Source organism: Ranitomeya imitator, chromosome 7 (assembly GCF_032444005.1).
Source record: "Ranitomeya imitator isolate aRanImi1 chromosome 7, aRanImi1.pri, whole genome shotgun sequence".
NCBI lineage: Eukaryota > Metazoa > Chordata > Amphibia > Anura > Dendrobatidae > Ranitomeya > Ranitomeya imitator.
In genome coordinates, this window is record NC_091288.1 from 220,391,229 (window position 1) to 220,409,051 (window position 17,823).

A 17,823-nucleotide genomic window follows, 5' to 3' on the forward strand; every position below is an offset into this window, starting at 1 on the left:
AATTTGCTGTAATTACTATGAATAACTGTTGGATTCTATCTAGAGAACTGGTGACCTGGCGCCAGAAGTTCTTCAACCGTAAGGAGGTCCCAACATATCGCAGGACATTCTTTCCTCTCTCAATCTCCTCCTCCAGTTCATTGCTGACTTGACGTTCATTGATTTCCTTTAGAAGGTGCACAGTTATACGGGGTCCTTCTCGAATGTTATCATACCGTATAATTAAGTCAACCACCTCTGTTGCCGTTTTTTTTCGTCCACTGTACTCAAGGATATTCTGGTAGACTTGGGTAGAGAGTAGCTACAGAGAGTACAGAGCGCCAGAAAGCAAGGATCCAAGAACCGTCCCTTTAAGGAGAGAATGGTGATGGGAGCTTATGGCCAACACACATTACGGAGAACCAATGGATGGAGCCACATTGACCCTGAGCCTCAGAGAAGCTGTATGGTCAGCCGAAGATGTAAGGATAGCAGTGCTAGACTGCACCAGAATAATGGTAGACCACCCATGTTATAGCGGCCTGCACCCAGCTGCCTCATAGCAGGCCCACACCTCCAGTCACTTTTCAGCTTGTGCTGCGTACACTTAGTAATGGATGACCTGTTGTATCATTATCATCATCAACTGAATTATAAGGCAGGAAGAAAAACACTGAGAGAATACTAAAGGTCACAGCTCACCTCCTCTCACTCCCTGCACAGAGACCTCTGCACAGGACACAGAGCATGCTCACATGACTCTTCTATTCAAATCTAATCATAAAACTTCAGACTTGGATTCCACTTTACACCTTACAACAGCATTTATAAGAGGGGATGTCGTAACCTGAAATCAATGGGAAACATGGAAATAACTGAGAGAGAAGGTGATAGATCAAGAAGAAAACAAATATGAGCGCGACCAGCTACAGGTTAGATATCCTAAAAATATCCAATGTCCTATCGGGGTCAGATGTGCACAGGTAATAACAGAACCAATGTCCCAGTCCTGAACGCTAACAACAAGAGATCGGTGTCATAAAGTGTTTACTTTTCACATTAATAATCGTGCGTTTCTGCTCCTGATTAGCGCCTTCCTCAGATACATTCATGTTACAGGACTCACAGTGTGAACAAGCATTTAAATATCAAACGGTGATAAAAGTGGGTAAAAGCCCAATTCTACAATCGACCTACAAACATTAATAATTTAGAAACATTAATAATTAATAAACATTAATATGCCGACATCTATCATTACTGAATGTGCATGGCGACAAGTATAAAAATGATCCAAACACTCCTCAGCCGCCGGCGCCCTGCGTGCCGATCCAGGGGCCCATCAGGAGCAGAAGTGACATTAACTGAAGATCAGAGGGAAACAACGTGGAAAAGGATCAATAATCTATGGAAGATCAAAAGTAACGAGCGTCAGGTTCCATCACTATAGTGGAAACATGGCGTCATTCCAGCTGTTTGTTCTCCAGGTGTTGCTGGATACTTCTTCTCAAAATAAGCATTTTTGCAATTTACTGTTTGTAAAAATTTGTTTCCATTCTTGAGATATTAACATTTTCTTTTATTCTAAGTTTGTTGCCTAGGAGACCGACCACCGCTGCCATCTAGCTTGTAGGCAGTGTGCGAATGCTGGCTGGGATTAGAAATTAACATTGTGTTTCAGAAATCCTGGCCATCTTCAAACCAGAGAATACAAGTACCATAGAAAAGAGAAAAGTGTTTGTAGACCTTGTGCAAGTTCTGTTATCTAGGAGCGGTGGTCGGTCTCCAAGGCAACCATCTATAAACAAAGAAAGTGTCAATAACTCAAGAACAGCTGAAAATTTTAATGAGCAGTAAATTGCAGATTTGCTTATATTTACAAGCTCTATCCGATAAATTCCATTTGTGAAGATGAGGAAAAGCCTCTTTAATTCTGTAAAATTTATAAAAATGATGTGGTAACTGAATTAGTGTAGGAAAAAAATATTTATCTGAGGAAGGTATGAACAGGGGTGAGAAAAACACCTATAGCTCAGTGTCAGACTAGGTTGGCAAAAACCAGTAACATTGATTATTGGGGCCCAATGTTCAGCTACATGCAAAAATATCCTGCCCCTAGTATAAAAGTTGACCTTTTGCTTCTATGTAATATTAATTAATGAATGATTAGATCATGTCTTTTTTCTGCAAATTGTTAACTAAGTATAATCAGCACTCCTTCATAGGGCCTACCGGGGGATTGTCCTGTACCCCAGTTGGCCAGTCCGAGCCTGGGGATCGTCCACCATTTGTCCCAGAGGAGGACAACCTCAAACTGAACGTTCCCCTAGAGGAGGACAACCTGTAACATCCCTGACAGCATCACTGCATGGCTTTCCATGTGCCATCAGGCTGATTCACCGACTTACTCACCACTCCGGGCCATGCTGTAAACCACATGTCCTCTGCTTGCTGTGTACATACTTCCTGGCTGTAGTCTTAGGGCGGCGGCGCCTGCACTTCCTGATTCTTAAGGAGACAGTGTGCACATTCCTAATGTGTCCCCAGCCTATTGCCAACAGGCATTGGGTACTTAAGGCATCTCCACAAATGGGAAGATGCCTGAGCAACGTTCTCACTCAGTCTGTGTTCAGCTTCTGAGTTGTCAGGTCCTGTCCTGTTTCTGTTTTGTCTCTGCCTCTCTGGGAGCTGTATACCCAGGTCTGTATCTTGTATCTTGAACTAGTACTTGTGTTTCTCCTTGTCTGAACGAACTAGTCCTATTCCTGAACCTGCTTGTTGCATCTTAGCCTGGTGTCTTCCCTACCATATTGTGTCAAACCTTTTTCCTACTCGGTAAATTCGCCTAATCTGAACCAGCACCTATCTCTTTCTTGTTGTCTTGGCACAATGTTAGCGTCCTTGGTGTACACTTGTTACTTCATTGTAAGTATTTATGTGAATCTGGTCCTGTCAGCTCCCGTTCGGCATCTGCAGCTCTGCTCTGCTCCCGCTCTGCATCTGCGGCTCTTCTCTGCTACCTCTACGCATCTGCGGCTCTGCTCTGCTCCGCATCTTTAGCTCTTCTCTGCTCCCTCTCCGCATCTGCGGCTCTGCTCTGCTCCCTCTCTGCATCTGCGGCTCTGCTCCCGCTCTGCATCTGTGGCTCTGTTCTGCTCCCGCTCTGCATCTGTGGTTCTGCTCTGCTCCCTCTCCGCATCTGCGGCTCTGCTCTCGTTCCACATCTGCGGCTCTGCTCTCATTCTGCATCTGCAGCTCTGCTCTTGTTCCGCATCTGTGGCTCCTTGTTTGTCCAGACTAAACTGAGTCCTATCTGTTCCCATGTTCGTCTAGTACCTGCCTGTGTTCCCGTCCTTCCCAAAACTGTTCCTTCTTGTCCAGTCTGAACTGGTTCCTACCTGTCCCACTAATTCCTGCCAGTGTCCCAGTCCTTCCCGAAACTGTTCCTGCTCATCCAGCTTGAACTGGTTTCTACCTGTCCCCATATCCAACTCGTACCTACCAGTGTCCCAGTCCTTCCTGAAACAGTTCCTGTTCCTCTAGTCTGAACTGTGCCTGCCAGTATCAGATGTGCCCACCTGCCTGCTAGAGTTGTCAGCCGTGCCCACCTGTACATCACCCGTGCCCACCAGTACTTGCGTGTTTATATTTCAGCTATCTACAGTACTTTCATGCACCTGCCAATATAATGTCCTGCCTCCCTGTTGGATCAGCTGCTACTGCCAGACTCAGCCCTGCAGTGGTACCTGGCAGCTACCTGCCGCACAAGCCTGACCTCACCACTAGATGCTCCAGTGAACACCAAAGTAGCTGCTTAGTCACACCCCTCCAGCTTAAGTCTGCTTTGTGGCACAGTAGGGCCACAATCCTCGCTTGTGCCATCCAGTCTGGGTGCGAGCATTAATAATCTCACACTGAACACTCCCCAGAGGAGGACAACATTAAACTGAATGTATCCCCAGAGGAGGACAATGTCAAACTGAATGTTCCCCCAGAGGAGGACAACGTCAAACTGAATGTTTCCCCAGAGGAGGACAGAGTCAAAATGAACGTTATTATTATTATTATTTATTTATATAGCACCATTAATTCCATGGTGCTGTACATGAGAAAGGGGTTACATACAGGGTTATAGAACGTTCCGCCAGAGGAGGACAACATCAAACTGAACATTCCCTCAGAGGAGAACAACATCAATCAAACTGAACGTTCTCCCAGAGGAAGACAACCTCAACCTGAATGTTCCCCCAGAGGAGGACAACATCAAATGAAACATTCCACGAAAGGAGGACAACCTCTAACTGAATGTTCACCCAGAGGAGGACAACCTCAAACTGAATGTTCACCCAGGAGGACAACCTCAAACTGAATGTTCTCCCAGAGGAGGACAGCCTCAAACTGATGCTTGAATATTTTATCGTTTTATGACCTTTTTTCTCTTTTTTTAAGTATTCTTTCCTCTGACCTTTGATGAGTTGCAGTCACAAAACCCAAAAAACACAACTCAATCTCCCCCATGATGTCCTTCAACCGCCGCTCTCCTTCGTTACAGTCCCTGGATTGGCACCTGATGCTCTAGATCCTTAAAAACAACAGGTACAGTAGTTTTACATCTTTTTATATCATGTTCACATCATGTCCATATTTATTTTGGCCAGTAATTACTGATTATTTATTCCATTTGTCTGTATCACTGCTTATCGGACGATATTAGGACATGACAAGTATCATTTAATGTCTGGCCGGGGTCCTCTAATGATAAAGGAGCATTCAGTCTGTGGTGTAAGGGTACCGTCACACAGTGGCATTTTGATCGCTACGACGGCACGATCCGTGACGCTCCAGCATCGTAACAATATCGCTCCAGCGTCGTAGACTGCTGTCACACTTTGCAATGTACGACGCTGGAGCGATAATTTCATGACGTATGTGCGATGTAGAAGCCGTTGGTTACTATGCGCACATCGTATACGATATATGTTACACCATGCGATCATGCCGCCACAGCGGGACACTAGACGACGAAAGAAAGTTTCAAACGATCTGCTACGACGTACGATTCTCAGCGGGGTCCCTGATCGCAGTAGCGTGTCAGACACAGCGAGATCGCTGGAACGTCACGGATATATCGCTGGAACGTCACGAATCGTGCCGTCGTAGCGATCAAAATGCCACTGTGTGACGGTACCCTAAGGTCATTTACTGACAAAAGAATATTAAATGTTTGCTCTGTAGTCATCTGCTGATAAAGGAGCATTCAATGTCCAGTCTGTGATCATCTACTAATAAAGGAACATTCAATGTCAAGGTTGAGGTCATCCACTGATAAAGAGACATTCAATGTCTTGTCTGTGGTCATCTACTGATAACTGAACATTCAATGTCTGGTGTGTGGTTATCAGCTGATAAATGAGCATTCAATGTCCGGTCTGTGGTCAACTCCTGATAAAGAATCATTCAATGTCCAGTTTATGGTCATCTGCTGAAAAAGGAACGTTCCATGTCCAATCTGAGGACTCTACTGATGAAGGAGCCTTCAATGTTGGGTCTGTGGTCATCTACTCATAAATATCCATTCACTGTAGAGTCTGTGTTCATCTACTGATAAAGGAGCATTCAGGGTCTGGTCTAAGGTCATCTAATGATGAAAGAACAGTGGTCATCTACCGATAAAGGAGCATTCAATGTCCAGTTTGTGGTTATATACTAAAAAAAGGAATATTCAATATCCTGTCTATGGTCATCTGCTGATAAATGAACATTCATTCTCCAGTCTGTGGCCTTCTTCTGATAAAGGAGCATTCATTGTCCAGTCTGAGGTCCTATTACTTCATCCCATATTTTGAGATGAGATCATCATCTTGTCTGCAGCCGGTGTGTAGGTGGCAACATTTGTTCTAATTATTTGATAGGTAATTAATTAGTAGTAAATTATACAAAACCTGGAATTTCCTGCGATAACTAACAGTTACATGATTAGATGTCACCACCAGGGGGAACTTCAGGGCATAGCGCATACTGTATATACTGACCTCAATAGTAACATTGTATACAGTAACAATCATTTTCAATTATGTTTGATAAAGCTGTGTGAGGACAATGACTATGGTGTCAGCCGTATATATGATCATGTACTCCATGACACGTGTGGTCATCTGTGGTTGTGTCATGATATTTCAGTAAATGAGAATATAGTTTCCATACAAAACCCAAACTAGTGGCACTTTTTTCTAAGAGACTTCAGCAAGATGACACATTTTCACACTTGAAATGAATAGGAACAATAGCTGTGGTAAAGACCAGTCATATTCTCTGTTGAAATCCATTTACACCCTTGAGTCTTCAGCAGAAACTTTGTTACAGTGCTTCAAAAATAAAACTTATTTTCTACAAATCAAATTATTATTTAACCTTGTGTTCTAGTCATATGAGCTTTATTAACCTGATTAAGGAACATTCAATGTCTGGTCTGTGGTCATCTACTGATAAGGGAACATTCAATGTCTGGTCTGTGGTCTTCTATTGATAAAGGAACATTCAGTTTCCGATCTGTGGTCTTCTATTGATAAAGGAACATTCAATGTCCGGTCTGTGGTCATCTACTAATATAGAAACATTCAATGTCAGGTCTGTGGTCTTCTTTTGATAAAGGAACATTCAATGTTTGGTCTGTGGTCCACTACTGATGAAGGAACATTCAATGTCCAGTCTGTGGTCTTCTACTGATAAGGGAACATTCAATGTCTGGTCTGTGGTCTTCTATTGATAAAGGAACATTCAGTTTCCGATCTGTGGTCTTCTATTGATAAAGGAACATTCAATGTCCGGTCTGTGGTCATCTACTAATATAGAAACATTCAATGTCAGGTCTGTGGTCTTCTTTTGATAAAGGAACATTCAATGTTTGGTCTGTGGTCCACTACTGATGAAGGAACATTCAATGTCCAGTCTGTGGTCTTCTATTGATAAAGGAACATTCAATGTCCGGTCTGTGGTCATCTGCTAATATAGAAACATTCAATGTCAGGTCTGTGGTCTTCTATTGATAGAGGAACATTCAATGTCCAGCCTGTAGTCATCTACTGATGAAGGAACATTCAATGTCAGGTCTGTGGTCTTCTATTGATAGAGGAACATTCAATGTCCAGTCTGTAGTCATATACTGATAAAGGAATATTTATTATCTGGTCTGTAATCATCTACTGATAAAGGAACATTCAATGTCCGGTCTGTTGTCTTTTATTGATAAAGGAACATTCAATGTCTGGTCTGTAGTCATCTACTAATAAAGGAACATTCAATGTCTGGTCTGTGGTCTTCTGTTTATAAAGGAACATTCAATGTCTGGTCTGTGGTCATCTACTGATAAAGGAACATTCAATGTCCGGTCTGTGGTCATCTACTGATAAAGGAACATTCAATATCCGGTCTGTGGTCTTCTATTGATAAAGGAGCATGCAATGTCTGGTTTATGATCATCTACTAATATAGAAAAATTCAATGTCAGGTACTTTGTCTTATATTGATAAAGGAACATTCAATGTCTGGTCTGTGGTCATCTACTGATAAAAGAACATTCAATGTCTGGTCTGTGGTCATCTACTGGTAAAGGAACATTCAATGTCTGGTCTGTAGTCATCTACTGATAAAGGAAGATTCAATGTCCGGTCTGTGGTCATCTACTAATATAGAAACATTCAATGTCAGGTCTGTGGTCTTCTTTTGATAAAGGAACATTCAATGTCGGGTCTGTGGTCATCTACTGATAAAGGAATATTCATTATCTGGTCTATAGTCATCTACTGATAAAGGAACATTCAATGTCCAGTCTGTGGTCTTCTACTGATAAAGGAACATTCAATGTCCGGTCTGTGGTCTTTTATTGATAAAAGAACATTCAATGTCCGATCTGTGGTCTTCTATTGATAAAGGAACATTCAATGTCCGGTCTGTGGTCTTCTATTGATAAAGGAACATTCAATGTCCGGTCTGTGGTCATCTACTAATATAGAAACATTCAATGTCAGGTCTGTGGTCTTCTTTTGATAAAGGAACATTCAATGTTTGGTCTGTGGTCCACTACTGATGAAGGAACATTCAATGTCCAGTCTGTGGTCTTCTATTGATAAAGGAACATTCAATGTCCGGTCTGTGGTCATCTGCTAATATAGAAACATTCAATGTCAGGTCTGTGGTCTTCTATTGATAGAGGAACATTCAATGTCCAGCCTGTAGTCATCTACTGATGAAGGAACATTCAATGTCAGGTCTGTGGTCTTCTATTGATAGAGGAACATTCAATGTCCAGTCTGTAGTCATATACTGATAAAGGAATATTTATTATCTGGTCTGTAATCATCTACTGATAAAGGAACATTCAATGTCCGGTCTGTTGTCTTTTATTGATAAAGGAACATTCAATGTCTGGTCTGTAGTCATCTACTAATAAAGGAACATTCAATGTCTGGTCTGTGGTCTTCTGTTTATAAAGGAACATTCAATGTCTGGTCTGTGGTCATCTACTGATAAAGGAACATTCAATGTCCGGTCTGTGGTCATCTACTGATAAAGGAACATTCAATATCCGGTCTGTGGTCTTCTATTGATAAAGGAGCATGCAATGTCTGGTTTATGATCATCTACTAATATAGAAAAATTCAATGTCAGGTACTTGGTCTTATATTGATAAAGGAACATTCAATGTCTGGTCTGTGGTCATCTACTGATAAAAGAACATTCAATGTCTGGTCTGTGGTCATCTACTGGTAAAGGAACATTCAATGTCTGGTCTGTAGTCATCTACTGATAAAGGAAGATTCAATGTCCGGTCTGTGGTCATCTACTAATATAGAAACATTCAATGTCAGGTCTGTGGTCTTCTTTTGATAAAGGAACATTCAATGTCGGGTCTGTGGTCATCTACTGATAAAGGAATATTCATTATCTGGTCTATAGTCATCTACTGATAAAGGAACATTCAATGTCCAGTCTGTGGTCTTCTACTGATAAAGGAACATTCAATGTCCGGTCTGTGGTCTTTTATTGATAAAAGAACATTCAATGTCTGGTCTGTAGTCATCTACTGATAAAGGAACATTCAATATCCGGTCTGTGGTCTTCTATTTATAAAGGAACATTCAATGTCTGGTCTGTGGTCATCTACTGATAAAGGAACATTCAATGTCCAGTCTGTGGTCTTCTACTGATAAAGGAACATTCAATGTCCGGTCTGTGGTCTTTTATTGATAAAAGAACATTCAATGTCTGGTCTGTGGTCATCTACTGATAAAGGAACATTCAATGTCCGGTCTGTGGTCTTTTATTGATAAAAGAACATTCAATGTCTGGTCTGTAGTCATCTACTGATAAAGGAACATTCAATATCCGGTCTGTGGTCTTCTATTTATAAAGGAACATTCAATGTCTGGTCTGGAGTCATCTACTGATAAAGGAACATTCAATGTCTGGTCTGTGGTCTTTTATTGATAAAGGAACATTCAATGTCCATTCTGTAGTCATCTACTGATAAAGGAAAATTCAATATCCGGTTTGTGGTCTTCTACTGATAAAGGAACATTAAATGTCCGGTCTGTGGCCATCTAGTTATAAAGGAATATTCAATGTCAGGTTTGTGGTCTTCTATTGATAAAGGAACATTCAATGTCCGGTCTGGGGTCAGCTAATGATACAGAATCATACATTGTCTGGTCTATTATCATTTACTGTTTTATATTCAAGGTATTACAAAGATTGTGAAAGACTTAATAACATGGCTGCTTTTTTTGACAGTATCTCCTGGCAGGGGATTGTACTTAGTATTGCAGCTTATTCCTAGACATGAATGGAGCCACAATATTTCATGAAATTAACCCTTTATATTGATTTATATATTTACATGTTCATCACCAACAACAATGCTGTTTCCTACCTGTGTATCCTCCCCCCACCTCCGCACAGCGCTGGTATATTACACAGTAGCTCCTGGCCACATCCTGTGAGATTCTAGCCTCCATGCAGATATCATCTCTAAGCTGCCATCCACAACCTACACAAGGTAATGTCTTGTCTTTCCATTTATAAGATAATCATCTTGTCTGCAGCTTGAGTGTAGGTGGCAACATTTGTGCTAATATTAATTTAATACGAAGCCTGTAATTTCCTGCAGTAACTAACAGTTACATGATTAGATGCCACCACCAGGGGGAGCTTCAGAGCGTAGCGCATACTGTATACTCTGACCTCAATAGTAACATTGTATACAGTAACAATCATTTACAATTATGTTTGATAAAGCTGTGCGAGGACAATGACGATGGTGTCTGCTGTATATGATCATGTAGTCCATCACACGTTTGGTCATCTGTGGTTGCACCATGATGTTTCAGTAAATGAGAATATAGTTTCCATACAAAGCCCAAACTAGTGGCATTTTATCTAAGAAACTTCAGCAAGATGACAAATGTTCACACTTGTAGGGAGCAGGAACAATAGCTGGGGTGAAGAACAGTCATATTCTCTACTGAGATCCATTTACACCCTTGAGTCTTCAGCAGAAGCTTCGTTACAGTCTTTCAAAAATAGAACTTGGACGGTGGAAGCGCCATTTACTGCCGTGGTAAACGAGCCCCGGAGCAGCGAGGGAGCCACATTGCTGAGGCAGGAGAAGCCAGTAAGCAGTGACTGGAGCACCCATAGAGAGGCAGCCCTCTCGTATATATAGTAAAATATATTTGAGACTTATGCACATGTGATATGTGGATCCGCACGGATTAGTGCCTTACACCATGAAGAGTTAGTACATAGGAATGGGCCCTCTGCACAGGGACCCTGACAAGCCTCCAAATTTGCCCATACTAAACCTTCTGTTGCTGGTTCTTAGCTCTTAGCAGTGAGATGTTACTTAATCTGTTGGATCACTTACCATCACACATTGGCTACATGGACTCAATCTTTAGTAACACAACTTTTTCTGCGATTATTTTCAGCTTTTGGACCATGTTCTTCATCTTCATTCTTCTCGTTTCTGTTTCCGGGACGTCCACTCCTCCTCCGTTGACCTACGCCTGCCAGTCAGCAAAGATTGAAGAGTGCAATAAGCTCCACTTTGTCCCAGGTCACACTCTTCTCGGAGAGGGAGTAGATATTGTGACAATGCGGAAGAAAGGGTCCTATCTGTTAAATCTCCAGAAAGTTATCACATCTGAGGAAACCTGTACAGTCTGTAGGAACCATTACATGAAGAATGCCTGGCAGAAGCTGCCGCTCGGGGTGGTGGATTGGAAGCCTCAGTCCACTTGTGTTAAGAAGATCAGTGGAGAGACCTCACGGTCAACTTCTGCATTGGCTGAAGAGTCGGCATCGAGTATTCAGAATAACTGGGAGGCCGACCTGGAGCTCCATCACAAAGTGGGAGAAGCCAAAGTGGTGTTAGCCGGATCTCAGTCCCAGCTGTCACAGTTTGGTCAGAGTAAGACCAACGGAGATCGATACACCTTTGTGAGGCACAAGCTGAGCTGCGCCTACTACAGGTACAGTGTCTCCACTAATGTATTACTGTGCATAGAGTATGAAAACAGAACGTAATAACAATTGTTCAGCTTCAGTAGAGTCATCTCATTATCATTAGAGAGCAGGATCAGCAGAGTCATCTCATTATCATTAGAGGATGGGGTCAGCAGAGTCATCTCATTATCATTAGAGGGCAGGATCGACAGTCATCTCATTATCATTAGATGGTGGGGTCATCAGTCATCTCATTATTATTAGAGGGCAGGGTCAGCAGAGTCATCTAATTATCATTAGTGGTCGGGGTCAGCAGAGTCATCTCATCATTAGAGGGCGGAGTCAGCAGAATCCTCTCATTAGGGGGCGAGGTCAGCAGAGTCATCTCATTATCAATAGAGGGCGGGGTCAGCAGAGAAATCTCATTATCATGAGAAGATGGGATCAGCAGAGTCATCTCATCATTGGAGGGCAGGATCAGGAGAGTCATTTCATCATGAAAGGGAATGGTCTGCAGAGTCATCTCATTAATGGAGGGCAGGGTCAGCAGAGTCATCTAATTATAGATGTAAGAATGTAAGCCCGCAAGGGCAGGGTCCTCGCCCCTCTGTATCAGTCCGTCATTGTTAGTTTTGTTTACTGTATGTGATATTTGTAACTTGTATGTAACCCCTTCTCATGTACAGCACCATGGAATCAATGGTGCTATATAAATAAATAATAATAATGATAATTATAATTAGAGGGCATAGTCAGCACAGTCGTCTCATCATTGGAGGCGGAGTCAGCAGAGTCATCTCATTATCATTAGGTGGCGAGGTCAGCAAAGTCATCTCATTATCAATAGAGGGTGGGGTCAGCAGAGAAATCTCATTATCATGAGAGGATAGGGTCAGCAGAGACATCTCATCATTGGAGGGCAGGATCAGGTGAGTCATTTCATCATGAAAGGGAATGGTCTGCAGAGTCATCTCATTAATGGAGGGCAGGGTCAGCAGAGTCATCTCATTATAATTAGAGGGCATAGTCAGCAGAGTCATCTCATCATTGGAGGTGGGGTCAGCAGAGTCATCTCATTATCATTAGAGGGCGGAGTCAGCAGAGTCATCTCTTTGGAGGGTGGGGTCATCTCATCACATTACATGGTGGGCTGCTGGCTTCTTATTTGTGGTAGGGTAAGGCTTTACATGCAGCCCCTCTGTCACTCCCCGGTATCTGGGGAAGGGTCTCTTCTTGTAGACAGCACTAGTTCCTGACACTCTGCACTGTCTGTACATTGTGATACAAAGCAAAGACATCTGTCTGAGAAAATGCAATTGTTAATTTAGACTTAAATCGGGTGACAGATCGGAGAGTTCGGGGGCCAGATATAAGACTGTATAGATTCTCCTACACAACGTATAGATTACGGTGGTAGCATCTTTATTTGGGGATGTCACAATGTTAGTGGGTATCCAGCCCCCCGTCATTAATCACTGTTGTCTCATTCCAGCCTCCGACTGTCATATCAGCCGCCACTGAGCCATGATTTTTATGAAAGATTAAAGTTGCTCCCTGCCACGTATGACACGAAGACCCAAGAGAAATATAGACACCTAATAAGCACCTATGGGACCCATTATATCACACAAGCCAATATGGGAGGGGAAGCGCAACAGGTCACTGCGATTAGGACGTGCCATGCCACGATGGACGGCGTGTCCTTAGATGAGCTGAAGGACTGTCTAAGCATTGAGGCCTCTGCTGCCATCACTGGTAAAGCAGAAGCTAACGCCAAAGCCAGCACCTGCAAAGAACTGAGCCAAAAAGCCAACCACGGAGAGAGCTTCCACCAGGCATATAACGAGAGGATGTGGAAGGTAAGAGGCGGAGTAGTTTCATGAAGTAAACAACTACCTACCATAGCGGCTGTCACAGGACTCGTGGACCTAATGGGGTTCTGTACCAGCCATTGTCTATTAGATTAGCTCAGATCTGTAATGGCCAGAGTCACGTGCTTGTCCTCAGGGGTCCTAGTTATGGCCAAAAATTTGGACTCTGTGTGTGGTTGGGTCCTCGACATCCTGATAAAGCTATACTATATGCGGCAGTGACGAAAATTAATTGGACCCTGGACTGAGTAGGTTAAGAGAGGGGTCTGGTCTGAGGGCTGGAGTAATTTTTTTAAGTCTCATTTTTAATTTTGTATCTCTCCTGGGGTCATACCTTATTTTGGGGTCTTGTCTACACAGTATATCAGACACACATGGCAGCAAGGGACAGTACAAATCTTGCGGCATATATTGGGCACTGAAAACAACGGTGTGTGTGTAGTATGCAATGTCGTAGAAGGTTGACCTATCATAATTAGTAGGTCCTTACTGTCAGGGCTCCAACATTTATAGGGATCACATTCCAAAGATTCGTCATACCTGGAGTTACAGTATTAAAAGGGCTATCCGGGACTAATTAATTTTTTTTTCCACGTACTGAAAAACTAACAGTAAGGTAGTTGCTAACAACCTGCCCCTTTGGAGGATTATAAAAAAAGACAAAAATTGGATTTCTCAGGGGAGCAGCAGGAAAAAAATAAGAGCAAAAACTGCCGACTTAAGCATAACACAAAAACAATACTTAGAAAGTAATGAAGGTAATAACGTACTGTAGACTTTCAGGAGGTCCTGTCACCAGGTCAGAAGTGGCCAGATTTAGCTTATTTTATTCCAACTGCCCCTGAGTATTCCTTTTCACTTGCTTACACAAGAACATGACACCTTTTTTGTATCCCTACATTTCAGATCACTGGTGGACAGATCACGTACGACCTCCTTTCATTTGACTCCAAAAATAGTGAGAGCGCTTCGGTCTTTGAGAAATGGATGGACAGCCTCAAGACACAGCCTGAAATTGTATCGTATTCCCTGGAGTCTATCCACAACCTTGTCAGGTTCAGGGGACCTCAGCGAGAGAACCTGAAGAAGGCCGTGAGTGACTATATCATGGAGAAGGCTCTCAGACAGAACTGCTCCTGTCCTTCTGGGGCTATGCAGAGTCTCGGTGCGGAGTGCTCTTGTGTCTGCCAAGGAAATGCCCACCGCAATGCCAACTGCTGCCCATCAAAGAAAGGATTTGCTAAATTAGTAGTGAACATCGAAAGTGCCTCGAATCTTTGGGGAGACTATATATCCAAGACTGATGCCTTCGTTGTGCTGAGTTATGGTTCAGCTAAAGTTCAGACCTCAACTATATGGAACAACGATAATCCCTCATGGAAAGCGCGCTTTGACCTGGGGGTCTTGGAGCTCAGCCATGCGCCCTTATTGAAGGTTGAAGTTTGGGATGAAGATAATAAATATGATGATGATCTCCTCGGATCATGCACAAAAAGTTTAAACAGTGGAGTAAAGTCTGAGGTCTGCTACCTGCAGCACGGGAGTGTGAGCTTTGTGGTGAGTACCGAGTGCCTCCCGCACCTTACCGGACAGCTCTGTAGGGAGTATGCAGCCTCCACCAAATAAAGATCTCAACAGTTCAAGGACAGCCAAAAAGAAACACCAAGAACTATCAGAATTAGCACCCGGACACCTCAACATTTCCTCAATGTCATCTCACGATATCAGAGTCCACAGGGCAATACTTGTTCGTATACTGAATTCTCACCATTAAGGCGATATCTCATGTGCGATTGTCATAGCACTCATTATTGCATTTTCTTATATAATTGTAAGTTGTAGATTTTATATAATTATTTGAAAAACTCCCATAACTGAGGCACATAACTCCAGCCACTGTTTTTAGTATAGAAATGACCAAATTGGAGAGACAGATTTTCTGTGTTGTTTGTATAGACAGTAGGGCAAGAAGTGCACGCAATAAAGCTGTCCTTATCTCACCCACCACCTAATGATAATGAGATGGCTCTGCTGACCTCTCCCTCTACTGATGAGATGACTCTGCTGACCTCTCCCTCTACTGATGAGATGACTCTGCTAACCTCTTCCTCTATCAATGAGATTACTCTGCTGACCTCTCGCTTTATCGATGAGATGGCTCTGCTGACCTCTCCCTCTACTGATGAGATGACTCTGCTGACCTCTCCCTCTATCGATGAGATGACTCTGCTGACCTCTCCATCTATCGATAAGGTGACTCTTCTGATCCCGCCCTCTATTGATGAGATAACCCCACCCAATAATGATAATGACATGACTCTGCTGACCCCACCCTCTATTGATAAGATGAATCTGCTGATCCCGCTCTCTATTGTTGAGATGACTCTTCTGATCCTGCCCTCTATTGATGAGATGACTCTGCTGATCCCACCCTCTATTGATGAGATGACTCTGCTGACCTCTCCCTCTATTGATGAGATGACTCTGCTGACCCCACCCTATATTGATAAAATTACTCTGCTGACCCAGCCCTCTGTTGATGAGATGACTCTGCTGATCCCACCCTCTATTGATGAGATGACTCTGCTGACCCCTCCCTATATTGATAAAATTACTCTGCTGTCCCCGCCCTCTATTGATAAGATTACTCTGCTGACCAGACCCTCGATTGATGAGATTACTCTGCTGACCCCACCCTCTATTGATGAGATGACTCTTCTGACCCCACCCTCTATTGATGAGATGACTCTTCTGACCCCGCCCTCTATTGATGAGATGACTCTGCTGACCCTGTCCTCTATTGATGAGATGACTCTGCTGACTTCACACCTTAAACCTCTTGGGATTTACTAGCAGTAGAAATATGTTTGTTGCTTTCCCACATTCTGAGGTTTTTGCATTTATTGCTTTTGCTCCTGCGACTTTCTAAACTGATGTTTTGGGGTAAAAAAACATTTGCTGTTTTGCTTCTATTTATTGTTTTGATTGGTAAAGATAAAAAAATTGCAATTGTGTGAGGTCATTTTTCTTGTTCACTGATTGCACAATAAACGGTAGATGACACATTTTGTTACATTTTTATGGCTTTTATGAAATAAAAAAATGATTTGTGGAACAAATGTATTCTCTTTTTTATCTTTGATTATTCATTTTTATTTTGCAAACTTTAAAAACAAATTCTACCTTTTTCCGTAAATCTGTATTTTTTGACACTGAAATTCTTCCAGTTTATTCCGTGGACTGGTTTCTTCCCTGAAATATCCCAGGAATTGACATATTAAAAAAATTGTGTAATACGTATTATGGAGCAGAACGTGACTGGATCCATAGTAATCCGATCCACAGAACAACAGGGGGAAGACAGGGATGTTTTTGTTTTTTGAGAGCGTTCACCCGAGGTCGTTTTTGAAACTCGTCGGCTTCAATAGTTCATCCTCATCACTGGGTGAACAATTGTGTTATTTTATCAGTTCATTTCAATTATTTTTTTTTTTTTAGTGTAAGTTTTTATGTTTTTTTATCACTTTTTTATTATATACTTTTATATTCATACAATTTTTGCCTAATTCTTTTTTATAGCTTGGGAGTAGTTACCTAAGACACTTTTCAGCCCTTGGACCATAAAAACTTACAAATTTTCTTTAAAAAAAAAACCCCAAACAATTGATTCTTCAGAAAGGATTCATTTCTGATCTAAATTTATTTTCTTTATTATGTATTGTATGAATGAATACAAGTAGAGGATGAATATTATAAATCTAATGTGATCGAGTAACAGCCTTTGTAATAAACACCAATATTTCAGAATTAATATAGAGCCGAAGTGTTGCTAGATTATTATATTGTTTTATTCATTATTTTTTATATGATATTATAATTTGTCTTATCATATTCATCATATTATATTATTTTAGAATAATAAACAATAATAATAATAATATACAATGAAAATAATAATATTATTAGTTGTATTAATAATAATAATCATTACTATCATTTATTATTATTATTATTTACATTGCTAACATATTTCGCCACACTTTAGTCATTGATGGAAACATAATCTTAACCCATTATCTAACCAATGTCCTTTTTTTGGGGGACGCCTAATCTTTAGCTTCTAGCAACTAAGATTTTATAATTTTTATAATTAGGTCCAATTTTTTTGTGTTGTGTTTGTAAAATGAATGTTTTCGAAATAGGAAATCATGTCATTGTCATTTTTAATTGAATATTGGGACGCCCTTTTCTGAAAAATCTGTACTTTTAAAAATTTTAATTTGGCAAGTAATGGGTTTAACATAACCTTAAAAGATTCAGTGGTATCGAGAACGTTCTTAACAATTTGTGTACAGTATAATAATAATTTATATTATTTATATATAATATTTATATAATATATTTCTATATAATAATTTATAATAATTTGTGTAAGTCATAATGATCCTTACGGGGGCTCTCCGGCACTGAT

General features: G+C 41.5%; 1 protein-coding gene across 1 annotated transcript; it reads left to right on the forward strand.

Annotated features, from left to right (window-relative positions):
- The first annotated feature begins 9,946 nt into the window (after positions 1–9,946).
- Positions 9,947–15,231, forward strand: LOC138645637 (perforin-1-like). Its single transcript, XM_069735082.1, has 4 exons — positions 9,947–10,033; positions 10,965–11,507; positions 12,974–13,340; positions 14,259–15,231. Exons 2-4 carry the CDS (start codon positions 10,975–10,977, stop codon positions 14,976–14,978), a joined length of 1,620 nt encoding a protein of 539 aa, XP_069591183.1. The 5' UTR covers positions 9,947–10,033; positions 10,965–10,974; the 3' UTR covers positions 14,979–15,231.
- Positions 15,232–17,823: the final 2,592 nt, after the last annotated feature.

Coding starts and splice junctions, on each gene's coding strand:
- LOC138645637 (XM_069735082.1), top strand. CDS start 10,975: ATGTTCTTCATCTTCATTCTTCTCGTTTCTGTTTCCGGGACGTCCACT. Junction 11,508..12,973: donor CTGAGCTGCGCCTACTACAG/GTACAGTGTCTC, acceptor GTCTCATTCCAG/CCTCCGACTGTCATATCAGC. Junction 13,341..14,258: donor ATAACGAGAGGATGTGGAAG/GTAAGAGGCGGA, acceptor CCTACATTTCAG/ATCACTGGTGGACAGATCAC.